The sequence below is a fragment of the Solea senegalensis genome, linkage group LG5 (assembly GCF_019176455.1).
Source record: "Solea senegalensis isolate Sse05_10M linkage group LG5, IFAPA_SoseM_1, whole genome shotgun sequence".
In the NCBI taxonomy this organism is placed as follows: Eukaryota; Metazoa; Chordata; class Actinopteri; order Pleuronectiformes; family Soleidae; genus Solea; species Solea senegalensis.
Genome location: NC_058025.1, coordinates 22,308,926 through 22,336,835, shown reverse-complemented (window position 1 = coordinate 22,336,835; position 27,910 = coordinate 22,308,926). Strand labels below are relative to the sequence as shown.

The following is a 27,910-nucleotide window of genomic DNA, read 5'->3' as shown; positions in this document are numbered from 1 at the left end:
CAACATTCATTTTGCAAAAAGATGAAAACACTTAAGTGAATGGTGGCGGTTGAGGAGGATGTAGGTGGTGTGTTGGGGCTGTTTAGTGGGGTTATAAATAAGGTGTGTGGAAAACAGCGAGGGACAGAGAGCCGTTGATTTACTGGAAATGGCCGGCTGGCGTCTTCCCCAGGGGAAGCATAACGACAGCATCATGTTTAAAGAAATATCATAAAGATCAAGCAAATCCCCCCCATCACTCCCACTTGGAGCAGCTCGGAGGAGTTCATGGAAAATGGAAAAGGCTAGAGTCCAATCAATACAGATGCAATAGTCTGCAGCTCTTAGCCAGCTCCCTGCTACACTGGGCTGTTCTTTCACTCAAATAAACCCCAATTTAACCCCACCCCCACCCACAAATCTCAAACCTCTCGCTCACTCACTCACTCACTCCCCCCCTTGGTGTTAATTTTGCCGTGTTGGTCCTCCACAAACAAGCGAAAAAATATCTACTGCACCCTGGCTCCATAAACAGCTTCAAGCGTGGGATTGGAGTACATGAAGAACTGGTGTTGGTTCAGCAAAGGTTTGTTTGATACCCACCGGTTTTATGTATTGCTTCGTTTTCACCACAAAGAGGAGCAATTTGGTCAGGCAGGGCCTCTGCTGCTCAGTGTGACAACGGGCAAACCTCCAACAGCACTCTGTGGCACCAAAACAAACCACTATCTCTGACTCTGTTCAGGTCTGGCATTAACAGTCGTTCCTGAGCGATCCAATTACATCCAGATTGCGTGTGGGTCCGTACCCTTCCAATCCACCTCTGAACGCATCCTCATTCAGAGGTGGTTTGAGGACACGTCCACAGTCCTGGGCAAGACGCAATGTATGGATGTTTACCTGAGTCTACACCTAAACTACAACCAGGGTGAGTGAGCATCTTCTGAAGCCCAGACGTCAAATGAGGGCCATCAGCTGTATATGTTAAAAAAAGAGGCTGCGATTGTGTGAAGGCAACAGCCAGGGCTCCATTTTCTTGAGACACACAAGGTCTCCTGGCCCTCCATCATCCTTTAACGAGAGAACACGGAGATTACCTCCACAATCACACCATTAACCTGCCTACAGACGCAAGCAGAGACATCAATCACACGCCTGCCTGGTGCCTTCTCATGTTAGTGGTCGCTATGCGTGTATACACACACACACACCCTTGCTATCGTCAAAGCACTGAGGTGTCGTGCATAATGTGGTTTGATCAGGGAGTCATTTTCATCTCCATGCTAATCCACCTTCAGCCCAGCACACGGGGTTGTTGTGCAGAAAGGTACGGCTCGAGGAACGACAGACCTGGCTAATTTTCTTCCTCTTCCTCTTCCTCCCCGGGCTGCACGATGTGGCTCTGGCCCTGGCTTTGGCTCACAGCACATTCTTTGTTTTCACCCCGTTTTGTGATAGAGGATATGGCTACCAAGGGAACGGGCTTGGCCGCAGGTTGATTTTACAAGCAGAAGTAAAGCCTGGGGCAGAGTAGCGTGAGAAAGACAAAGGAAACCTGTTAACGCTCCTCCATAACTCTTCATGCCGCAACAGAGTGGGCAGAGCACAGCCTCTGGGACGAGGCTGCTGGGAAATACTTACTGATAAGCCTTTGAGAATACAGTACCCGGTAGTGAGTGTGTGCATCCAAGTGTGTGTTTGTGTGTCTTTGAGTGAGAACAAGCTAGCATGTGTTGAGGGGAGAGAGAAATAAATTAAGGAGGAGAGAACAAATCGAGAATGAAGTAGAGGAAGCAGAGTGAAGGGCTACTGAGTGACATACAGAGACAACGGAAAAGAGAGGTTCCCATAAAGAGCGCAATTAGCAATTATGCAGTCATCAATTACAATTATCACAACTGGTGATTATGCAATTATCACTCTAAATCATCTTTTCCCTCCTCTGCCTTACCAGTTTGCCACCCCCTGTGTTTTGGTTGTTGGAGGATGGGTTGTGATGATGTAGGTGATTAGAGTGTGTGATGATGATGATGATGATGATGGGGGTGTGGGGAGGGTGTCAACGCAGATCGTGTGATTCTGTCTGAGTAAAGTAAGTGTAGAATGCTCGGTGCCTGTCTGCATATGCATCAAAATCAAATGCAAGTGTGCGTGGAATGTTTCCGCGTGTGTGCACATGCAGCGAATACACTGCCTTCATGTCAAGGTGAATGGGGCTGGGGCTGGGGCTGGGGCTGCTGCTGCTGCTGCTGCTACGGGTGGTTTGGGGACAGCAAATGTATGGCTGCACAGTCCCTGAGGCCTCTAAATTACCTGTCATCTACCCCATGATGCAAAGGTCAGTGCACAATCATAGGGAGTCCATCCTACTGCGGTGCTCACGGAGCGGCGGTCCAGCCCACAGGCTGACAGGATGTCACAACAACCCAGGTCCTGCTCCTTGCTTATTAGAACAAAACAGTGGGACGCCCACTACCACCACTACCACCACTACAGCGCACGTCACAACACCTCCCAGCAAAATCTGCTGCATTCTGACAAACATTCAGTCTTTGGTGATAAAAGAAGCGTTCAGAAAATGAAGCAAAATGTGCTCAAAGTTGTCGGTTTACGTACACTGAATTTTTTTATTATTTTTATTATTATTATTATCATTATTATTATTATTATTATTATTATTGTTATTATTATTATTGTCATCATAATCATTATTATTATTATTATTATTATTATTATTAATAATAACAATGACAATAATAATAATAATGATAAAAATAGTAGTAATAATGATAATAATAATACTACCAATAATAAAAGTAATAATGATAATGATAATAATAATAACAATGATGATAATAATAAAAGTAATAATGATAATGATAATAATAATAAAAACGATTATGATAATAATAATAATAATAATAATAATAATAATAACAACAATAATAATAATAATAATAATGATAATACAAGGAAATAACTCATTTTCCTGTTTATAAGTCTATAAACATAACATAAACATTCCTTAAACACATTTTAATCACTGGAACAGCCACACAATGGCTCATAGTGTTTTTTTTAGTGACGAGAGATGTCATGTGGCCGTCAGAGTTCACTGTGCACTTTAAATCCACAGAGATGGAGCGATTTAGCGCAGAACTTGACAGACTGACTCTTATAAAGCCCCCGGAGCATTTCATCAGAGTGGAAACAGCAGACAAACAGACCTGCAGTAACTCGTCATCTTGAACGTTCTGATAAACTTGACCTCATCCTATTCCAGAGAACGCTTCCCTATCGCAACATAAATATGCAAAATAAACAACATATTTAGGTGAATTAGCATTGGATTGTGTAGCTGATATGACTGTGTGACTGTGGATTAATGGATGGATAAATCTCCCTAAGTTTCACTCTGGACCTTTAATGTCGTCATTTTTGATCCATGTGTCAAGTCCATTTATTTCCTTGCACAAACATACATAATATACAGCATAGAGTATCATTGTTGGTCCAGTGCCATAAAGAACTCTGCATTTGAACATAGAGGTGTGACCAGTGTATTGGGTATAGTGGCATCTAGGGGTGAAGTTGCATATTGTAACCGATTCTGTTGCTAAATCCTGCTGAATTCTAAGCAGTAGCAAGAGCAAGAAAGTAGTATAAAGTATTCTAATAATAATAATAGTAATACATTTATGGCTGCAAAACAATAGTGCGTGGAAACCCCACATCATGTCGTCAATAGTCTAATCGAGACCGCACGCGGGGAGCGTTTAGCATATTTGCTTGATGCGTGACTTAAACAAATTATTCACGATTAAAAATTTATTTCAGTCAGCTAATTCTTTCAGCTCTTCCAAAGCAAGCAAACAGAGATGCATTTTTAATACAGCCATCAATAACAGTTCATTGTGACAAGGCAAAGGTTCGTCTAAGCCAATAGCTTTTTTTTGTCTCTTCACTTCCTGTACAAATGTATATACAACATACATACAATAATACATTTAAAGTGATCCCATTATATGGTTTTGAAGAAGATTAAGAGATATACCATATTTTAATAGCTGAAGATACATGAAAAGCACATGCAATCATTATTTTCCCTTGACAATTGGGGGGGAAAGGATCATAATTTATCCATGCCACCCAGCGCTGGTGGAGCAGTGACTGCAGGCGTTTGTTTTGTGTGGAGTGTAGGTTCAAAGGAGAGGCAGGAGGAGAGAGATGAGTTTGTGTGGAGTGACTGATGAGTGTGTGGAGGAGAGGAGGGGCAGATGTAGACCCTATCGCAATATAGTCTGGATGGTGAGAGGCCTGTGTGCACCCACTTATGCAAGTGCAACACACACACACACACACGGCATAGTCATGCAGACACACACTACACACAGACTGCCTCTCAGGGCAGATTTAATCAGGGCGACACCCATCTTCGGAGCAGTAGCACAGCATGGCGGCGGCGGTGGCCATCTCTCGATGCCCGGCGAGATGAGCAGTCAGAGCACACGTCTCGTCTCCATGTCAATTCCAATCAGCCGTGCCTGTCAGTCAACACACTGAGCTCACAAACAGAGCTGCCGTCTCAGCCAAATAAATGGCCAAAGCTGACCACGTCACAACTACTATATATATCCCTTCATGCAAAGCCAAAACACAAGTTGAATCATAGAGTGTTTATCGAAGAAGCTCACCTACTGTTCACAGCTTTTTATTCTTTTGCCCCTCCTACAACTCTCCTTGTAGCAGTGTTTTGATGAGCAAAGTTTCAAGGGATGAGCATTTCTAGTATTTTCTGGTATTATTTCTCGAATAGTCAAATGATGCTAAAGATAATGACATGTTTTGCATCATGGTACAGTACAGTATTGTCTGTAACTTTAAAGCCATAGGTCAGTTTTTACTGAAGAATAGACTGATGGAGCTACACCGATCGCAGGGGAGTGATGTTTTTCTGTCGCCCAATCAGCTGGTTGTCGTGGGCGGAGCCGGGCTAGTTCCACCTGGACCGCACTGTAACATTTTACTCTGGTACCCCAAGGGAAGGGTGCCAAAAAAAAAAGAAGAGTTGGGGCCAGTTATTTTGGTGTTATATTTTGGAACTGTTCCACTGTGTGGTACAGTACTGTAACATGACTAAAGACCCTGGTAAATGTCATCACTTCTGCAATATCTACAGCGGGTTGAGTTTTTAGTGTTAGCGTTTTTATAACCAATAATATAATAATATAATCAAATGTTTATGCTTAAGTTACACACTGGAGCTTTAAAGTCTACTCCAACCAAGTGGGAGTCCCCTTCAAGAACATGATACATCATCACGTGAGCAGACACAACATGTTTTTGTCAGAGATTCAAATGCCATGGTGCCGAAATAAGCCACTGTCAGCTGTTGTGATATTGTTATCCTGGATTAGAGACATCATTATGAATCTAGTCCAAGAAGACAAGGAGTGAAATGTGAATAAGCCTTAATAGAATTTTTATAACCACCACTGAGATGTGGCAACCACTATGAATACACTATTCAAGCGACACACCTTACACTATGAAGTAAGGTGTGTCGCTCGAATATCAGACGAAAATAAATGAGCAACAATTCAGGTCAATGCCACAGTGGTGCGTGCCAATAACGACCCAGACTGAGAAGAGAGCAGATCTCCACAGATCAAGGCGAAGGTGACGCAATCTAGTCCGATGCGGCACCGAGAGCAACATAAGAGACAGAACATGGCACGACATAAAATCCAGATCAAAGGGCCTGCTGTTTCCACCGCACAGCAGGTGCCTTGTGGGTCCCCCTCACCATCAACAGGCGGCACAAGCTGCCGTGTTCCCCGCCCTCTCGACAAAACTCAAAGCTCAACACCTCAAAGTCGCTGCAAAGTCAAAGTCGAGAGCCAGCGAGAGACAAAAGGAGGAAAGGAAACCAATCTTTGCACGCTGTGGTTTTCTTTGAGCTCGCGCTTTTCAAATGTTTGATGCAGCCGACGACCTAAACCTTGAGGAAAGTGTGCATCTGCAGGAGAAAAAAAAAACTATCTATCATGGCACGATGGGAGGGAGCGTGGGCGTGCTGAGGCTACGATAAAGGCAGTGGTTGATGTGCTGAGAGGGAGGGCTGCAATGAGTGTACCTGTGGTAGGAGAAGTGTTAAGAGGAGAGGAGAGAGGAGAAGTGGAGGTAAGGGCTAATTATAAAAATAAAGTGCCCCCATTATCCCGGTGTTGTACTGCCCTAGTGAACAAAGCTACAACAGATGGGGTGTCATGAGTAAGTGTGCCAATGTGCGCCAAAGCCCTGGAGTGGACGGACCCTGGCAGGCCGTTGTTGGAGCAGCTCTGGCAAGGGAGAGCCGCAGCTGCGTATCTTGCCCTCAGACACATGTTGACAGTGTTTCTCTAGCCCTGCCTACACTAGTCAAGGTGAGACAGCACGACACGAGAGACAGGGAGAGAGAGAGGGAGGGTGCACAAGAGAGGGAGAGAGAGAGAGCGCTCCGCTATGATGGATAGCACTCTTCATCCACCTCTCCTCTCTCTCCCTCTTAGAAGGCTGGTGACTTTCCAGTGAGGCAATTATCATTGCGGAATGCATAATAGCCTAATTAATTACAGGTGTCAGCGCTGCCTTTGTTTCAGCGTGGAGGAACATCGTGCCAGAGCCGCATCCGTTAAAAAAGAACAACACTGATGAACGAGCCTCGAACCGCGGCTTAGAAGACCGCAGCTGACGGCGGAAACTAAAGCGCTGTGGCGACGACTTGAAGGCTGCCAAACAGTCCCGCATATGTCGCTCATCGCACAAGATGGATCGGGAACACATGGTGCAAAAATGAGGTCCATTATTTGCTTGATAAATCTGCTGTTGTCAATCGCGGCGCTCCGAGGAAGATCTCAGGTAGGCCCCCGTGAAGAACGACGGCGAGTGTGATTTGGTTGTGAGGAACAGATACCAGCGCGGTGGTTGGTGGCAGCACCATCAACAAAGAAAAATCAGCCTCCTTCACGCGGCGCCGCTGACGAACATGGCACGGCATTTGTCCTGTCACATTTGCCAATTTCATTGTAGTGAGAAAGCACAAACGCAGACAATTGCCTTGGAGAGAGAGAAAAAAAAGAGCAGACAGGAGCTGCAAAGGAGAGAAGTGAATGATGGGGTGACAAGAGAGGAGAGACAGCGCCGAGACTCCTGTGATTCTCCTCGTCAGCTAAACACAAGCGTACATTGGCGCACATCACGTTTAGTGTGTGTCTTTCTATGGTGGGGTCGTGGCAGTGGGCTGATAATCTCTCCACGCCTGCAGGCGATAGTGGCTCATTGTAAAGTACACTGAGTCTAATAGGAACGGGCGCTGCAGTTGTGTGCAGCTCTCTCTGCTCCCACTGTGAGAGGAGTTTTACATAATTAATGACTGTTGATGTTTCCCAGGTAGTCGCTCGGCAAATTCACTCCAGACTCGGCTGCCACTGTCGCCAGTTGCGCGGAGAATGAGCGACACCAGAACAGACAGCTTACATTACAGGCATAAATAAGGCAATTTTGTACAGTGTCTTCAAACATTACTGTGAGGAGCGGTTCAGGGCCAATGATTCGACTTTGCTTCAGAGAAACACTCTGAAGAAAAAAGCTTTTCTGTGTCTTCAGTCTTCAGAGAGTTTGCACTTGATGCAAGTAGAACTGCTTCCTTTAGTGTATTTATAATTCTGTATGCTCTCAGAGGCTTGCAGACAGAAGCGACGCACCTATTCAAGACAAAAGTTGACGGCTCCCGACAGATGATCATTCATATTTGTATTAATCAGTCTAAACTGAATGTTTCTATCCCATCTATGGTCAAGTATTATGACGTCGTACTGGTGCAATGACATCAAACGCAACACAACAGACAACAAAGGAGGGAATCCAGCAGCTCTGTTTATTTCCTGCTCGAGCGCTTGCCACGACTTCCATGGGATATTTACCCCGATCACAAGGCAGTTGCGTTTTCTGTCAGCTGACTGTGGTGGGTGGAGCTATACCACTCTGGCAATGCAAGGGAAGGGTGCCAAAGAAATGGAACAGATGATTATTTTAATATTATTCCTAATGAAAACACAAAAAAAACACATACTGTAGTGTACCAAACCACAGCACTCAGCGGCTTTAGTTTCTACGTTGCAGACCACGGACACTGGAGAGGCCTCGTCGCCCCCCTGCACATACTGCGCACAAGCAGTCCATACTGGAGCATGCTGAATTAAACATTCAGACACGACGCCAAGGGGAGGCTATTTTTTACGGCTCTCGGCACACTACTCATTATTAATTTGTAATAACCTTTAAGGCTTTTTGATGTCATACATATTTTACAGAGAGATATCACTCCCAGCCTGACTGAGAGCGCCTGTCGATGACAGATCACCCGAGTGCCACCCAAATGTGCCTTCATCGGCTATAATTAGCACCAGGTGGAGGTTAAGAGATGATGCGGACGGTGTGTGTGTGTCATCCAAGAACTCACCCACTAATGCATCAGTGTGACCACACGTCAACACCACGACATTACAAAGAGTCGGGAAGCAGAGACTGCACAGCACAGTCAGGATCTTCCCAAAATGATTTTGTCCCCGTGCATAATGTCTTTCTGACAGCGACCTGACCGTCATTTTAAAACCTTTTTAGGTATTTATGAACGCCCCGGTATAAAAGGAGTCCATTTCTGCTGCATAAATCAGCCGAGTGGCTGAACGATGGAGGGAAAGCGACGCATTAACACACACACACACACACACACACAGTCTGGTTTCCATGACTTCAGAGGACATTACATTGACTTTTCCTTGGAGACTTAATCTGACCTTCACCTCACCTCATCCTAACCACACAACATGCCACATCATTTCCCCATAATGTGACTGTGTAAACAAATGTAGGTCCCCACAGCATGAGTAATACTTGCACACACACTCCTTCATATAGCTCTGTTGAAGGGCTGGCCAAGGCCCATCTTGCTGTGGCTCTGCAGGGAGGCCCTCTGCTGTGCCCGCTGGATGCCAGCCTAAAACTCATGTTCAGCGGTGCCAACGTGCCATTAAAGGCTGTAAAACACATGAGCTCTGTTCGGTTAATGCGCGCTGATTGACCTGTGCTGCCAGCCGTTTGATGTCATGATTGTAATGACCAGCTTTTCCTGCCGGATCACTCATATGCGATGTGACAGACGCGCCGCCGCGTTTCAATTTGAGCGAATGACGGCTAATCAGAGGAGATGCCTGTCGCAGCAAGTGGTGCTTTCAGACCCGTACACACTCACTGGTGGCCACTTGATAATGGGTCAGGGTGAGGTCTTCTGTTGCTGCTGATGATTCAAGGTAAGGGTAAAAGATTTGGGTTAAAAAAAACAACAACTTAAATATTGCGACTTGATTTGTGATATACATCGTTTTAAAGTCAAGCATCAGTTAAATATTGACTGTATTACTAGATGAAACTACAGTGGAACAATAAGACAAATCCCTTTAACATGAAACAGAGTGACTTGAATTAGATTAGAATTATTCATACAATGTAGTTATAAATCCTTTGCTTGCATTGAACCTGCATCCCACTGATATCACTGATGTTTGTTGAACAGGTGTACCTAATAAAGTGGACAGTATAGCCTTTAGTAAACATGTGTCCTCTTCACTTACAGATTTATACAAGTATAACTTTCTCCATAACAGATTTCCGCTTCTGTCTCAATATGAAACGATGAATTTTGTCTAAATGCCGACGTGCCAGCGATGTATGAATGAGTGAATGGGAAAAAACTAAAGAAGTGTGAAGACGCTTCAAGTGGTCACCAAAACTAGAAAAGCGCTGTATAAACACAGACCATTTACTAGTTAGAAGTAACACAAGACTTCAGAGGAGCGAATGTTAGAGAACAACTTTGTGTTTCTTCTCTCAGCAAAACTTCACAGGGAGTCCTGACCTACAGGTTGGAAACCACTGAGCCACAGAACACGCTGTCATCAGTTTTCAAAAGTGGTTTTTATTTTTCAAGGGATAGTACACACAGTACAAAGTCTGTGGATTACCCTTAAAAAAAAAAAGCACTTACAAGGCTTTAGGGACCATCATCTAAATTCCACTCACACCCACGGGTCAGGTGTGGAGGCAGGAGCGTCAGATACATATTCATACTTCAAGACCAGGACAAATAAAACTAAGTATCTAAATACTTCCACTCTCATTTGGGTGAAACCAACCCTTGAGAGAAATTGCTTCACAATTTCCCATTATTTTTGTTACATCATTGTAAAGTATACATTCAAGGGCACTAAATCAATTTAATGCAGCCTCAGAAACAACTCTTCAGCAAGCGTTTTTTATATATATATATATATATACACACAGGATCTGACTTTAGTGGTTATCTATTGGATGCTGAGCATTACATAACCCTCCATATGCTCCGAGTGTAGGACAATTCCGTACGGGTTATAAATAAAGAAACCTGACGCACAGCTGCAGCCGCTGTGATTTAGGCAAGTTCTCACATGGGATGTCATCGTTCTGCAGTGCTAGCCCCACCGCTATTTCAGGCTCTGCCTCATTAGAACATCCGCCTTGAGTGAACAAAAAAAAACAGACTGTACAAAAGACTTTTCATTAGGGGAGAAAGAACATGAAGAAACTTTCGCCCTCCCAGTCACGGTGCGTTTAAAGCTAAAACTCCATGCATTCGCCGCATTACGAGGAGACGCTCTGTCGAGGTGCACAAAGCACTTTTACTTGTGATTGCCAGGTACGCGACAGTGCAGAGATCTGTGTCACAAGGTCCCACAAGGATGGGGGTCTGGATGACAGGGGCACAAACAATGACTGCAATTACCCTACATCCACTGCTCCAACAGGGGAGCAGCTGCTGAAGGCAGAGGATAGAGGGTGTAATGTTAGAGTGTGTGTGTGTGTGGGAAAAAAGGAAACATGACGGACAGGACATGAGATTATGCATGTGAGGTTTTGCATGAGACGGGGGGGCATTGTGTGACTGCTTGTACCTGCCTTGTGTGTCTGTGTGTGTGTGTGTGTGTGTGTGTGTGAAGGCCCATCCCTCACACCAAAGCGTGTGGCTAATTTAGTTAGGGAATAGCTGGCTGTCCTTCAGGTGAATGGACGGAGATTGGTCTCAATATGAGATGTAATAAAACAAGCCCATCACTGGATCTCAACGCACCTTCGGCTGTCCTTCACACGTCTTGCCAGAAGAAGACACACACACACACCCCAAGGAGGCCTTCAGTTTGCCATTTTGAAGAAAACCATGAAATATTGCTCTTCCAGTTATTATTAGATTGCCTGCATTCATTCCATCTATCTATCTATCTATCTATCTATCTATCTATCTATCTATCTATCTATCTATCTATCTATCTATCTATCTATCACCTACATCCGTTTCTGTGAAATGGATTGACTTTATTTCACCTAATTGGTGTAACTTAGTGCTTCTATTTACCTTTACCTGCATGATAAAAAGTACAAAAACAAGTATTATTTCCAGATATCTGTTTGGTGACAGGTGATTCAAGTTCAAAAATATTCAGCCTAGAAGCCCATTGGACCCTCCAGAGTAATTACCCCGTGGACCAGCAGAGGGCACTGTGAGCGTAGCTTGACGGCACATTAATTGTGAACGCCCTCTGGGCCCATCAGATAAATAATATAGTGATGTTGTGTGGTTTGCTGTGAAAATGGAGAACGCAGGCGAGTTTAAGTGAGCAGATTTATTTCCGGATCAAATGGACCGGACTGTGCTGCGAGCTCCAACACGCTCCAGTATGGACCCGAGTGATCCACGTCATGTGATTAAAAGTAAAGGTAATAAATAAATGATGAAAGACACTGCGTTGCACATCCAGTGTTGCGTCACCGCTGACTGAGGAAAGGTGTAAGATAAAAAGCTAAAGTGAGACGACTTGGAATCAGGGGTGGGTGATATCTCTATTTTGGGGGATTTTGACGATAATAATCAGACGAGTTCCTTTAAAAACTCCATCAGCAAGGAAGGTTCACAATAATATTATCTTAGATGATATATCTAGCCCACCTCTACTTGGAATACGGACCCAGAGTCGTCCTTTCAGGAAGCTGTGCAGGCTCAGGGGAGGAGTGAGGGACGTCTCATGTGTGTTTACGTGAATGTTAAAAGTCTGATTTTAGTCGGACTAAGACAATAATAATTTGGTTTTCTTAATGTCCCCTAACCCTCAAATCGAGCTAGTCTTAGTCAAACTAAAATGAACATTATTAACATACTATTAACATAGTCCGATTACTACGGCATGTATACGCTTAGTAGGACTGAAGAATATCCTCCCTGTATATATTATGTTTCCACAGCAACCACAAGAGCCGTGCTCCATCTAATTTGTATCATGATTAACACATAAAGAACATAAAGAACCAATAAACCAAGTTTCAGAACTGCAGAAGCTCAGTTCATGTCACTTTTGCCTTTGATTAGCTCCGTGTGCTCCTCATTGAAAGCTTTTAAAGCTTCAGTTGAGTAAAAGTGCTCAAATCTATCAGTGCTGCAAAACATGACTTGCTTTCAAACAGTAAACCTCCGTATATCCTCGTGATACCCAGGTTTCCTGAGTAAGGGTGCTTGTCTTTGAGGACTCCCTGGCTCCACGTGTCCTCTCTGTTTGGCTACAGCCAACTCTTGCGGCTTCTTCACACCAGTGACAAGCACCCAAGGCCAGTGGCTTTTTCCCCTCGTCTGCCGTCCCCTTTAGCCCCACTCCTGGAGAAGAGCTCCAGCGTTAGCAGGAAATCCACTGAGACCCAATTACAGGGACTGCAGGAGAAATCATGACAAGATGCAAAGTTACTTTGCTTTAATTGAGGATGTGTTTAACACTCTCCTCGGGCCACCGCGGCCACTTCATGTCTCAGATGAAACAGAGATCCCCACAGTGGGACTTTAAAACATATATCTGTGTGTGACAAAGGCAAAGGACGCACGGATCTGTGGGCTTGGATCGCTTCTGTTAAGGGCAGTGTTGTCGAATTTTTGAGTGTGAAGTCTCTGAAAAGTGCAAAAACACATTTTTTGATTTGTGATGAGGAAGCAACACTTTAATGTTGCCGTACATCAGAAGAGTTGCTCCCCACTGCAGTAAGAGAGGTGCTTTAACTTGTTTTAATTAGTATTGTAGTTAATCCCATATTAAAGAGACCCAAACTGTCAGGTCATATTATAAACAATCAGTCCTTATGTTCGTGTATGTGACATTTGGAGCTGCTATCTCTTCTAGCAAAATGTTCCCTAGGTACTAATTGGCCTACTTTACGCCGTCTTTCTTTGAATTGCCAGTTTCTTTATCATTTAGGATATTAGCCCTGACAAGCATCATCGCATATACCATAGAAAAGAAGAGCTTCAGCTTTTTCTCTCCTTTTTTTTTGCAAACGGACAGCAAAAATGGAAATAAATGATTTACACTAGCATGTAATAATGTGAGCTCTACCTTCATGGGATATTAAATACTATTTGAAAGAAGAATAAAAGTTCAAACACTTAGCCAGCAGCAAAGTAAGTGTAACTTTTCTGCGCTTGCATTATTTAAGACGGACTCCGTCATTTTATCAATCTATCGATCTCTCTCCAGAAAGATGAAAATGGAAAAATAATGAGGCCGATGAATACTGTGTAAAGAACATCAATGTGCAAAATTTAATTATCTGTGCTGGAAAGAGACGGAAAACGTGTCGACTGTTTTCTAAAACAAAAAGAAAGTGGGAAAAAAAAGGAGCTGTTAATATTTTTTTTTCCCTCTCTGCATATTTTAATTACCAGATCAATCATAACTACGTGCTGCAGCACTGCAGAGAAAAGAAAATTGCAAGTCTAAATGAAAAACAATAGATTTGCTTTAAAGTCTTTGCTCTTTTGAAGTCTAAATTAAAATTTCAGGTACCTTTACAAGAGCCTTCTTCAGAAAGTTATGATATTTAATTAGTTTGTTTAGATTTCTGCTGAAATTAAACTTCACAGCTGAGCATCATGTGTTCCCAGGCTTCAGCAAAGAGGAAACACCACTGACACACACATGGAATTAACTCACTTCAGCACAGGGATACACTCTGTGTAGCCTCTGACAAAAGCTCATGTTCTTTTTGACTCGTGCTGCCACCGGCCTGATCCGAGGCAACGTCTCGCTGTTCGCTGGAGTGGAGAAACAACTTTTCCTCTCCGACTGTGTCGGCGCGGCTCTGATTCTGCGCTGTGGAATTGGCGGAGCGGCTCTGCCGTTCCAGCAGTTCCTCCTCACATGAGCTTTTCCTGGTTGTGCTGTAGTGCTGATGTTTATTTCTCCTGGCATGTCCTTGCCGGCGCCGAGCCACCGATTTCACACATTTTTATTGGCTAATTTGACTGTGCTCTTGCCAGCAGCTGAGAGTGAGCCAGGAGTCGGGGACTCTCAGAGACAGTGCTGCTGCTGCTGCTGCTGCTGATGCTGTTGCTGCTGATGCTGCTGCTAGTGTTGTTGTTCTCTCACTTGAGGAGCCTACAGAGAGCAGACAAGGCAAGGGAGGCTCTCACCTGTCTCATAACAAGCAGTTGACCATGTTAGACTGAGCAAGGTCTCAGGAACTGCCTATTAGATTAGTTACTGTGTGCTGCTGGTGAGTGCCTGTTTGGCGCGGGGGTCAGGAGGGGAATGTGATTGCCTGTCTCCAAAGGTGACAGGGGTTTAGAGGAGCGGATGTACACCCAGTCAGATGTCCAATAGGAGCAGTGCACCCGGCGCTGTGCGTGCGTCCATCCTCAAACATGGCTAACATTTGCACAGCAGCGGCAGCCAGGCGTGACGTCTCCGGGCTCTGAGGTTTGTGCTGTCAGGACGGTAGAAATTAAACCTGGCACTGCAAAGCAGAATGTGCTGAAACTCATCAATTCCACATGGCTAGAGAGCCAAGTGCCTATTTATAACACACACACACTCCTCTTCACCTGGTGTTCATCCCCAGCTCTAAACACGCATCCATAATGATGAATACACCCAACTGGGACACTCCGACAGGGCATCAGTCAGGACAGGAAAACAAACATGCCATCAGATCACAGCACAAGAGGAATCCGACTGACACTGGGAAGCTGATGGAAAGGTTCAGGCTTCTCCGCAGCATCACAACAGTCAGTCTTCTTCTTCACGAGGCCTAGAGTCTGGAGCTGAAATATGATGCTCCACCACCACTCAACTACTGGCTTTGTTTATGTAGTCATTTACTGACCTGATCATATTTCATTTTCAAACTTACTGTCTGAGCTCCTGAGAAACTCCTTCTTGTTACACATTTGTCTTCACCAAAACTTAATGTTATTGTTGTTTTGTTGCTCATTTTTCTTCACATTTCCACATAAAGCTTTAAAATAAATATGTGGCTATTGTAAAATGAATGATACATTCCTCCTTTTACATACTAAGTTAAGTTAAGATAAGATAAGTCATTTCTTAGTCCTTACATTGTCACAGCAGCAAAGACAGTAAAGATAAAGATAATAAAACATATGTGAAAGTACAATATAGAAAGATATTAGCAATACCAAAATGTACATTATAGTTACCAGAATATATAAAATATGGGCTTGATGTTTACAATATAAACACAGATTGAAATAAATCAGCTTTGTTTTACAGCATGTTTGTCTTTGTCAATCATTAAAGAGTCCTTTTAATATTCTAAATACTCCATTGTACTCAACTCAATGCCAGACATCTTCAGTATGAAGAGTCCTGAACAGACGCTGGAGAGTAACCTATGTGTTCTTGTGTTGTGTCAGTGAGAGGTTAAGGTTAAATAAAATTCCTTCCATCTATCTCTAAATTAACAGAGTACTTCACGACACGATACGCAATACCAATAATATCACGATACAAAGATAATCAATGGCGAGACGTCACAATCTGTCTCAGTGAAGTCTGTGAGAAGTTAACCCTTTACCGGGCAAATAACTATATTTGGTGAATTCTGCCAATCGGCAGAGATTCATCAGTGATGTCATCTCAATGACCACACTGTCTGCTAGTTTAATCAACTTTAGTTCATAGTAATATAATATTATAATATGGCTCAGTCTGATCCTGCATCTATGGTAACATCTTAAAAAGGAAAATGTCTTATTATATTCTGCAATTACTTTGAAAATGTTGAATACCAAAGTATGTCGCTGAGTGCCCTGACAATTTGGTGATTACTTCAAACAGTCTGATGTGGTTGTAGGCTGTGTGGTCATATTACATGGAACTATTTTGCAGTTTATAATGATATATCAGGTTAGAGAGAGATCCAAATTGTATACACAGTAAGCAATACTGGTTAGAAAGATTAAATTGGAAGATTAAAACCAATCAAATAATAAAAAAAAAAATCATATAATTGGGACCTTGTGCGTTGGAATTTATGTGCACATGCAAAGAAAGTCTGTCTGTTAATCACAGAACTGTCTTGAAACTTGGTAATGCAGAACCAACTTGTAAATAAGGAAAAGTATTGAAATTCCTCATTAATGTGGGTCATGTTTCTTTTTAAAAAAGGAGCTAAAGGAAGAACTTCAAACCAGATTTTCCCATAAGGACTTTTGGTTTTGAGATTTTCAAGTTTTTGCAGTTTAAAATGTTTTATTGCAGATTGAAAGACTGAGGCTACCAATAATACATGTATTGTAAATTGTGTATAGCATGATTGAATCAGATTTGAAATTGAAATTGATTTAGTGTTCTCGTCAAAATTGTGACAAATAACTTCAAAAGAAGTTATGTTGAAATAACTTCTGTTTTTAAAAATACCTTTTTTAATGTTCCATTTGTTTAGTCTTTCTAGAATGTATTCCTTGAATATATTTCAGATATTTAATACAACGTGTGACGTGTGTGTCATTTACTTTTCAACCAGTCCCACAGTCGAAGCTACACTAGTAGATTAGACTCGTGCTCGACTCGACTCTACTTCTTAGTGACTTCAGCCCACGGAGTGAGAGTGAAGTATTGTTTTTAGTGGCTCTGTGTGTCTGTCTGTGTTTCCACACTTGCCAATATGACCAACAGAGGCCGCCAGTGTGTGCAGAGCTGACTGTGATGTCGTTTGGAGAAGCAATGCAAGAGATAGCGGGAGACATGCATCCACCCCCTCAAAAACCAGGCACATTGAATGGCTACTGCACTAAAGTCTAATTCATTCAGGAGATACACAGCCATAGTGTCAACACACTTCAACATATAACACACAGAGTTACTTTAAATGTGACTCTAGTGATTTCTAGCCCTTACTGTGTCTTTTTATTTGAGTGCAACTGTCACACTTTAAACTTCTTGAGCGTAAACATTACTACTACAGTTAATTAACTGGATATAAAACAGGTCATTGTCATGGCTGAAAACCAAGAGACAAGAGAAAGACCTCGACTGTGCCATTCCTTCATTTATCAATACATGAGCTGTGGCATGACTATGAAAGGATAACATGGACAGGCGTATAATATTGGATCTAATATCCACATATAAGCATGTTTGTCTTTGACAGGTCATAATCAATACAAGCAAACTTAAAAAGTAATATAGCCTGAAACAGTGAGCGAAGTGCATTAAGAGCGGGTCAGAGCACCTTTTCTGCAGTGACGTGGTGAACAGGCATTCACCCTCAGGAGACGCAGAGGACGTCAAGGATTCAAGGAAGGAATTATCTAACTTCCAATTACAGCCCACACCCCGCCCTCTCCTCTCCTTACCTTTCTCCCTCCCACTGTCTTTCCCTCTCCTTAGGATGAAGAGGACACAAGTGATAAAAGCAGGAGCAGAAGCAGAGAGCGGCTGGTTTACATGGCCCCAGAGCCCATTATGATCCCCACAATAGGCTGGAAGCCTGGACGTGCTGTGAATAGGTAATGGCCTGGAGATCCTGGGCCCCGGCCCACTACTGCTGCTCAATGAACCCAACACAGCTGAGCAGGAGACCCACATTAGAGACACCTCGTCAGCCCAGTATGAAGGAGCAGCATAGTCTTAGCCTGAGGGGTATAGTCCATTCCCACTGGTCTAAAAACCCTGTTAACCCCAAGTTTAAACGGGATTTTCACCAGTGAGAATGTGTTAAATCAGCATTCACTCTCAGGTCAAATGACTACTAATGCCAGCAAAGCACCATTTCCAGCACAGCGCTAACCCGCACTCGTCTTCTTGGAGCGATCCTTACGCCCGGGTGCATCGCTGCATTGCTGGGTCCAGCTATTCACGCCGGACTGCGACGTGATTATGATTTTATAGTAAACCATTTTAGAGAGAAAGTTGTTGCGACGGGGCCTCGAAAAGGAGGCAAAAGAACTGGGTTTACAATTGGGTCAGAACCGCATGGAGTCTGCATGTTCTCCACACGTGTGTGTGGGTTATCTCCAAATTCTCCGGTTGCCTTATTAGGCAATTAGGCAAATTGGACACTCTAAATTGACCGTAGGTGTGAGAGTGAATTTGTTGTTGGTCTCTGTGCTGCTGGAGCCCACCTTTCACCCTGTGAGTAAACTGGTAGACAACGGATGGATTCAGATTGAGCCGAGACACTAAAACGACTGCGAGAGGTGTCAGATTTATATAATCATGCTGGTAGAATGTCAATATCATTATCAACCACGTGTGTCGCACGGAAAGAATAGGCGAGATGCCGAACTCGAAAGCAGACACATGCAGCGTGAACACTCCACACTGTTAACACGGTCGCCCAAATTAAAAACTAACAGAATGCGGCAGCGGTGCCTCCAGTGTGAAACACTGGGAAAGTTGGAAAAGTGCTCAATATTATTTATGTCAGCGATCATATCTTCTAAACCAGTGGTTTAGAGTAAAACCATCGGCACCAACGTTGAAATACAGTGGTGTAAAGAGAGCGAGCAAAGTCAGCTACAGACGTTTCACAGGAGGCAGATTTATTCCCTCATCCTCCTCCTCTTCCTCACATATACTTCACACACTGGTATAGAGAAATTAGATTAAGATGGAGCGAGAGATAAGGTGAAAATACCTAAATACCCTAGTACATACAGTAGAACAGCATTTCCTCCACCACAGGAAGCTCGTACCACAGTTTGAGAACCATGGACATAAACGATCAATTTAAAGATGCAAAATGCTAACCGCCATAACATCATCACTGACTGCTGTAGAGTTGTGATGGCACAATTCACGCACAGGTGGAAAAAATGGTGTTAATCACCTTTTTTTTTTTTAGCAGCTTCAACCGCATGGTTTAAAAAAATTCCCTGGTATAGTCATTAAAGTGTGAAAGAGGCAATAAATGCCCTTTACATTAAGCAGAGTGTGAATAATAAGAAGTGTAAGGCAGGGCTCTGGACGACCGCCACGAAAATATGGGCCAATGCTGTGCTAAAAATACACACAATTGTTTACTCGCTTGATTTTATAAGTGTATGTGGTCAAGAGGCAGCTTTGTATGAAACCGCTCCTCACTTTCTTCCCGACCTGCACCTCCCCAAGTTAGCCATCCACTCGAGCAATCTGTCCCCTAATCACTGCAAGGCTTAGCCCGTGATGAAGATACGTCTTCATTGAGCTGGAAAAGCTGTAGTGTCGCCAAGCATTTTTCCTAACGGCGCAGTCCCTCATCTATGAAAGCGCCATAGAGCCCCTCAGACAATTAGGCAGGGAAAAGCTTTATGGCCGTTAGACTCACTCAGTGAGCGGCAGTCTCACCGCCAGCATCGCCAGGAGCGCTGGCTCGTGCAGAAAGGTAATTACGGAGCCGCTCATAATGACACGGAGGAAGCTTGCGTCATAACACCCACAGCCTTTTATCATAGCGCTGTAATTAATTATCATCCTTTACTCTTTGATTCATCCCACTATTCATAACATATTCATACATTCAAGAGAAATTATCATTTCCTTCAGGAATTAATCAAAAGGAGGAAGACCTGGTCCACTCTCGATGGATGATCAAAGACGGTGTTTGTCTACCTTTCTGCATTGCGGGCGAAACCTGGGGGGCGAGGTGAAGCGAAAGAGGTCTGAGACGAGACTCAAACTACTCCACGGCTCTGGACCGAGCAGCTGCAGATAAATGGCGGGAAAATGGATATGGCAATCTGACGCTACGGCCTCTGTTGCACATAATCCCTTGTTTTCTTTCTGTCTGACGAAGACGGATCATGAAAAGCGTGCTACGTGAGCGGCTCGAGCGCAAACCCCAGCGAGTTTGCTTTGGACTCTCCTCTCCTCGATCGTCGGCATCAGAACTGGGCTGCATAGGTGCGACGGAGCAGCCATTTTGAGATCTCTGCTCTCTTTTAATGGAATTAGAAAAGCTGCGTAGTCAAAAAACAAGCAACGACAAACAACATACATAAAAATCACAGTCCTCCCCCACACATCATCACTTCCCAACCTCAGGGGAAGCAATGGCACAGTTAGACTCTTAAACAGGTGTCCACCGGCCCCCAGTTTGCAGCGCTTTAATAGCTGTTTGATGTTTTTGATGTCTAGTCAGCTCAATCGTACCTTGCTGCTTGATAATGAGGGCCAATAATGATTCCTGAGCTTCAGGGGTTAATGGTATGTAACCGGCAGAGCTGCTAATTACACGTTACAAACTATTTATCAGAATCTCCATCTGCGCATTGTGCACGCTAAATTACTCCGCGGATTATCATTGTAAAGCAAGTTTCAGTAATTAGGGAGCCATACTGCTGTTTTCTTTTTCCTGAGAGCACAAAACCACATCAGACAGAGGGGAGAAAAATAGAATGACTGGTTAATTTTGGTCTGATTTTCCAGACTTGTAGAAGCTGGGAGACAAAAAAAAAAAAGGCTACAAACATACAAGAAATCCGTCACTGTTCTTTTTTTTCCCACCTCACAAAGGTTTATCCTGAGGGGAGTTTACACTCTAAAGTGAGAGGGAGGTGTAAATTGCATTGAGAAGCCTTCATAGTCTTGGTGAGACTTGGTGAAGAATGTGATCCGGCGTGTTCAGATGGCAGCGAGGGTTTGTGTGAAAGTTGTGTGTGAACAGTGTGGCCCAGTGGAACCGTCTCTCCAGCGATCAGTTATTTGAGAAATAACTGTCATATCCCTCAGCCCCAAAGGTGTGCCTGAGAACCGCCGAGACGCGTACCATCTCTTCTTCTTCTTTGCCGTAAATTTTTATTAAAATTACCTTCATTATAAGACAGTGTTCATTATAAAACCAAAAACGCCAGTCTCCCAGGGCCCTGTGGATTAATAAGGACAGCGGTGTATTTTAAGCCGTAAACTCAGCTCCTCACTGTCCTTAATCTCCTTCCTACTTCACAAGGCCAAATTAACACCTCTCCTCAGCTCTGACGGGACCTCATTAGCAAACTTCCAGGGAAGGAAAGAGGAGAGCAGAACGAAAAAGAGGAGAAGAAGGAGGGAAGCGACCAATGACAGCCACCAGCTCTGGGATTAACCCTTTCTCCTCCTCCAGCTCCGCAGAAAAACTAGGTCGCCAACGTGTTTCTAATCAGTCGCCTGGTTAGCGATAATTAGAAGGCGAGATTGGACGGGAGAAGAGAGAGAAAGTGGGTGGGGAACACTGAAATGAAAAAGAAAAGAAAGAGAACCTGTCATGTCGCAAACACTTCAAAGGAGCCGGCTTGTGCTTTAGAAGTGGAATGATGAGGGTCCAAATACAACAAGGCGCTCCTGTGGGCCTGCGATCTACGAGGAGGGGGCGGCGACGGCTAGGACCCACTTATTTCTCACATATCTTCACTATTCTACCGTTCGCCACCTGTACAGTGCAGCTGCAGGGGAGCTTTAGTTTATCCCAAACCACACTGACAAACAAGCCCATCCAGCTCCACCCTCTGCACACACACACTCCCCCTGCAGCGGCAGCAGGTCCGGGTCCCACAGCTTACACCGAGGTCGCGCCGACTACCGCTGGGTAAAGTTCACAAGCCTCCGCAAGCTGTTTGACATTACCAATAAGGTCAGAGTGTATCAAAAAACACCAGAGGATCATATTATTATGGTGTGCCGAGTTGTTCGCTGCTCTTCACCAGCAATAAGACAAAAAAAACTGCACCGCTGCTCACTTATCAATGTGCAGCTCATCCGTCTGTGGAGAGGAACCCACAGAGACCCACAGCTAACAAGAGCAAAAAAAAATAAAAAAATCATCGCTCATTATCAGCCATCTATTTTATCTACTATGAAGCATCTCCAGACTCCCAGTTGTCAGACATCAATGATGCTTAAATGAATCCTTTGGGTTCCTGTTTGCACAATAAAGATATGGAAGGGTGGCTCTGATATTTGGGGCGACTTTACAGTCAGGGTAATTGAATTAGCACACAAATCAACCACAGAGCATTGCAGAGTGCAGTGATAGCTGCTGCTGCTGCTTGGGCATAGTCAATTACAAAGCATTAAAAAGAAGCTGCCAATAATCACTTCCAAGAGAACTGAACAATCCATGCTGAGTGTTCTCATGTTTACCGATGATGGGGGGGGGCTTTCAGGTTAGCGCCGGGCAGAGAGTGAGACTGGAAACATATTTGTGGTATCATTTCCATAAGCCTCTGCTTCGCGGACCATAACGCAGCACACAAATGTGATTTATGACCTTGGTTTAATGGCTGGAGCAGAGTCTTGGTAGGTATCAGATGACTTTTTCAATATGGCGACGTCAGGAGGGGGCACAGTGAATGCACCATCACAACAGGAAATGAGGGCTTGTCTCAGCCAAGAAAATATGAGAAGCCAGATATCTGATCATCTAATGGCAGATAGATGCTACTTCACTTTGACAGAAAAGGCATCAGTCAATAAGCAGCAGATGAGCAGGAACATGAAAACTATGCCAGGGATTCCTCCGCCCTATCTATCAGATCCTTCTTTGCAGGAGCACAGTGATCTATAACAGAAACGTATCCCGTCCCAGTCTCACACAAGAAAATGGATGACGTCCAGTTGTGAAGCCTTTAGACTTGCACTCACAGTAGTGTCCACTCATATGCGCTGTGCTTTAACGACTATTTTCCTCAATGAGAAAATAATTGTAATCAAACTGACATTAAGACCTGAAACCACCATTAACTCCTCAGGAAAATGTTAACTGACATTATAAATCAAGGGAGAGATAGAATTTTTCCATTCAAAATGTCGCCCCCTGGTGGCTAACTGCTACTTCCATCCTGAAATCCTTTCTTATCTTTAAAAACACAAGCTATTAAGCTTTCATTTATCTATTGTCTTGACTAATGGTCAACATTCCTTTCATTCATGTCTGTAAGCTCTTTATTCTGGTTAGTTCTGAGAAACCTGAAAAACTGTTATTCTGTATTGTTGAGGCAACAGGAAAAATAAAGTCATGTACACTTTAATTGTACAGATTATTATTATTTGTACAACCAAAAAATGACTTGAAATGGCAAGTTAAAGTAATCTGGAAGTGTACGTTCGCGTGAATAGAACGTTTTTAAAGCAGCAGGTACACCTTGGTTTCCAACGATGATGTCAGTACCCTACTTAGCAATTCCCAGACTGTGTATGTTTTATTCTGCCAGCTGTGTAGAAGCCTTCATAAAGCTGGAAAACCAAAAGACGTGCGACTCACCTGAGCTTGGAAACTCTTGAGAACAGGTGCCACCATTTCCCGGACTTCCTATTAAGAGACAAAAAAAAAAGGCAAACTCCGTCTCAGCATTTTTCATTTGTGCAGATGTTCACGTGTTCATGAAGCACACTGAGCCCCAGGTGAGGCACAAACAGCACCAGAAGAAAGTGGACTGAAAATCTTTAATGTTAATGGATTCTCTCCGTGGCTCCTCTTACGCTGCATGAATGCGAGTGTTAGGTATGTTATTATGGGGTGTGGGTATTAGTGGTAAAACCTAAAGTGTTTGAGTGGGCATGTTTGAAAAGCGGGGCTTTCCAGTGGCTTGTGTTAGAGCTCAGTGCTTCAGACTTGTGCAAGCTCCCACAGCCTCAGGTAAAGGGATTGTGCTGCCACTGGTGACAGGCTGATCCTGTCTTAAACGCCTGTATTATACTGACAAGATTACAGCACGACACTGCATACGCAGGCTGAGAGGCAGCCAGCGTCGCCACAGCAAACAGCCACTGGGCTCATTTATAAAATATAAAAATATGCCAGTAAATGATCGTTTCAAAGAGGATGATGTAAAAAAAAAAAGAAAAAGAAAAAAGAAAGGACAAACTCATATTGCTATCGTTCATGGAGTTAGCTTTTATGCATTCACTTCAATACCTTAAGAGCCTTTTTCGCCTCACAAAAGTCTAGTGGAATGAGGTCTGGGCACATTTGAAACACGGGGCAGGTGAAAAGTGAAAGCTAGCAGCGATGCAGAGATGGCAAAATATGAGATAAAACCTCCTCAATATGGTTTTGAAAATGGAAGAGCACGTTAAATAACTCCTGCAAACGCGAGTTATTCATTCATCAGTGTGAGGTTTATGATGTCAGCAGCAGTTTTAATGACTTGGCCAGTAAAAGAACTTGTCGGTTGAATTTGGTGTAAACATTGCTGAGAGAGTTGAAGGACAAACGAATGATTATACACATACACTGTATGTGTGTAATCATCATATATATGTATATATATATATATATATATATATATATATATATATATATATATATATATATATATACATACATATACATATGTATATATATCATATATACTGTACATATAGTGATGCTATGAGTATGCAAAGAGACATCTTCGGCAACGAAGGACTACCAATAATACATATATATATACACACACATATACATGTATATATGTAAATATATATATATATATATATATACACATATACACAAATATATACACATATAATATATATATATATATATATATTCACATATACACAAATATATACACATATATGTATACATATATACACATATACACAAATATACACACACATATGTATACATATATACATATAGTACATAGCATAACGCAAAGATGTGCGTAAGATAGGTGGGAAATATTAAAGGACAGATACATGTGATGTTTTACATTGACTCATGGTTAATTCATATTTTATTTTCACATGCCCATATAGTATATACGATTGACGACTTTAAGGATTGAAGACCATACTTCCCTGGCATCACATCAGAGTGACCAGACAAAAGGTTTACTTTAGTTTATTCGGTTCATTTGTATCAATGTGAAAAGACGCAGTAGTTTGTAAGACGCAGTCAGAAACACAAAGATAGAATAAAGAAGTTATTTTATGAAGCTTTACAGGTGATGGTGTAATAATTAACCTGTTAGAAATCATGATCACTTATTTATTAAAAAAAAAACCAAAGACTAAACGCTCTATGAACCATTCAAAGTCCCATATTTTATTATCGTGAAATCAGTTTAAGAATTCTGCTAATGCTAATGCGAAAGTTTTTTTACTTTAAAAGTTCCTTGTCTGTCGAGATCTACTGGTTCACGTCGTCATCGCTTGCCGACAGCCTTTCAATCACGTAATTACAATGGACACAAGAAACCGACACTTCCAGATATAATAGACAAAGTATTTTGTGAGTTGCTGAAACATTTGTTTCCATGCCTTGTGTTCGCCAACTTCGTGGGAGGGGAAGTGGAAGAGCCAACTGTGAGACAAGCGACAAGTGACACAAGGGGGCGCTCCGCAGGTGACAAAAGCTAGCAGACATGAAGAGATGAGTCTAAAGGCAGTTTTATTTAGATATCACGGGTTAGCGTGGGTCAAACAGGCTTCACTTTAAATGTAAAATGTCAAAGATGTTTATTCATACATTAGGCCTCAGGTTTTATCTAACTGTGCCAAAGTAAACACAACAACAGGTTCCAAACTAACTGTGAACCTGAGGCGAGTTATTTTGTCACAAAATGAAAGAAAATACACTGGATGATCTGATCTTTTATAAAATATCTATTTGAAAGTATAAGCAGTAATAGATCTGGATCTCAGCTTGTTATTAAAATGAATAAAAATAATTGTATTGCATCAACTTACTCCATGATAAAAAGTATCTTGCCTGAGTTGCATCGTGGTCATGTATCTATGGAGCAGTGCTGTTGATTTTCTGTCACCACTGTCTATTGCAGCTTTAAGCTTGAATTGCACCTTTAAACTTCCAGTATTTCCTCTTCTTTCCCCTTTCTTCTTTGGCCTGAATTTCCACTGTGCATTCATCTTCAATGAAACTATTTTTGAAAAGTAGCACAGGAAGTGTTTGTTGCAGTCATGTCGGAGAGCTGCTTCTGTGTGTGTGTGTGTGTGTGTTCAGTCAGAGTCCTGTTGCTTTTGCGGCTTTGGAGAGAGACACCTGTTCCCTGTTACATCACAGACATTTGGACAAAGTCTGCTGTCGACACTGTGGTGACTTCCTTTTTTTTTTTCTTCTTTTGCCCACATTTTTGTAAATGAACCTGCTGTACTCTCACCCACCCAGGCCTCTGCATTTAAATATTAACTACGCTCACTGGGAGGGAGGCAGAGGAGGAGGAGGAGGAGGAGGAGAGGCGGGTCTAGTAAAGCGCATGTTACCATACGCTAATGCAGATTTTTATTGTTTTTTTTAAGTACAAAGGTAAATGCGGGGGCTCGAGCAGCGTTGGCGATGCAGTACCTGCTGAGGTGAAGATGAGAGAAACAACACATAAAAAGTGTGTGTGTGTGTGTGTAGCCAGACTCACCTCAGGGACATTTCTCTTGAACTCCCTGCTCAGCTCTACCAGGTGCTTGTGGGAATGTTCACTCTCCTCTTGTCGACCCGCCAGCTCAGATGCTACAGAGTTTAGCTCCCTCTATGAACACACAGAAGGAGAGAGAGGCAGTGAGCGAGAGAGCGAGAGAGAGAGAGAGAGACGGCACTTTGGGGAGCCAGCCTGCCAACGCTCATCCAGTAAAGCTTAGAGTGTACATAAATAAAAATACACTGCTGAATATTAACAATGTAATCCTTCATGATCTCACAGCAGTAATACTTACAGCTAGCCCTGGCCCATAAATAATTAAGCCAAAATAAATCCAATGCCTACAGTAGCAGAAGGCCTTTTAGATAATCAGTATTTGAAATAATCAATACTCTTGCAACGGCTATAGAGCGCCAGTGAGGGAGTGGGGCAAGAGGGGAGAGGGAGTAGAGAGACATAGAGTGGATGAGTGTGTGAGAGTGGCACGTGCAGAGACCCAATAACCTGACAAACAACCTCAGAAACAAATAAGCGCTTCCTCCTGAAATGAAGGGCTGTTTTTTAAGCTCAGGCAAAGCCAATCTAAAACATCCAAACACCTCACATCTGCTGTAATTACCACAGGTCACATCTATTTTCGGCTTCTCTTCCATCGCCTGCACCGATCTTTGTATTGACCCCACACTGATTTTCCGTACACGACAGCCGCGCCCATAGCTTTAACCAAATCAGGCTTTTTGCAACAACGACAGCGCCCCGATCAGTGTTCCATTAATGTCTGTTTGCATGATTGTGTGATGCAGAATGAGAGCTCCACCCTGGCAAACATGTCTGACGCACTGTTCAGAGCCGGCCCCTTCATCAGAACCTTGCATTCACGCTGGACTCAGCTGCACCACATGCCATCCACAAATCCAATAATATCGATCAGTCGTCCAATTCCCGGCTCTTTCAGCAAACAGGAAGGCAAAAAAGAAAAAAAGGAAAACAGATTCAAACTCCACTCTCCTGTGCTGAGCAGAGCTGTTAACAGACAACGTTCACCTCCTCATCCGTTTGGACTGAGACTCCAGGTTATTGATGAGGATCTCCTCTTGTAAATGAGGGGTTACATTATAAAAGTGGAGCGGGGGATTCAATTACCACTGTGAATTTATATATGACGGCGGGAAATTAAATTGACTGTGTTTTAATTAATCTGCAGTC

The 27,910-nt window shown here is 43.1% G+C and overlaps 1 protein-coding gene across 2 annotated transcripts in view; it reads right to left on the bottom strand.

Moving 5' to 3' along the window:
* Positions 1-27,910, bottom strand: part of cux2b (cut-like homeobox 2b) — a 102,526-nt gene that overhangs the window by 34,770 nt on the left and 39,846 nt on the right. For both annotated transcript variants that reach the window (XM_044025816.1, XM_044025817.1), the window contains exons 2-3: positions 26,705-26,815; positions 23,608-23,655 (exon numbers count right to left, since the gene is read on the bottom strand). In XM_044025816.1, the coding sequence (XP_043881751.1) occupies positions 23,608-23,655; positions 26,705-26,815 (159 nt within the window). The remainder of the gene's footprint in view (positions 1-23,607; positions 23,656-26,704; positions 26,816-27,910) is intronic.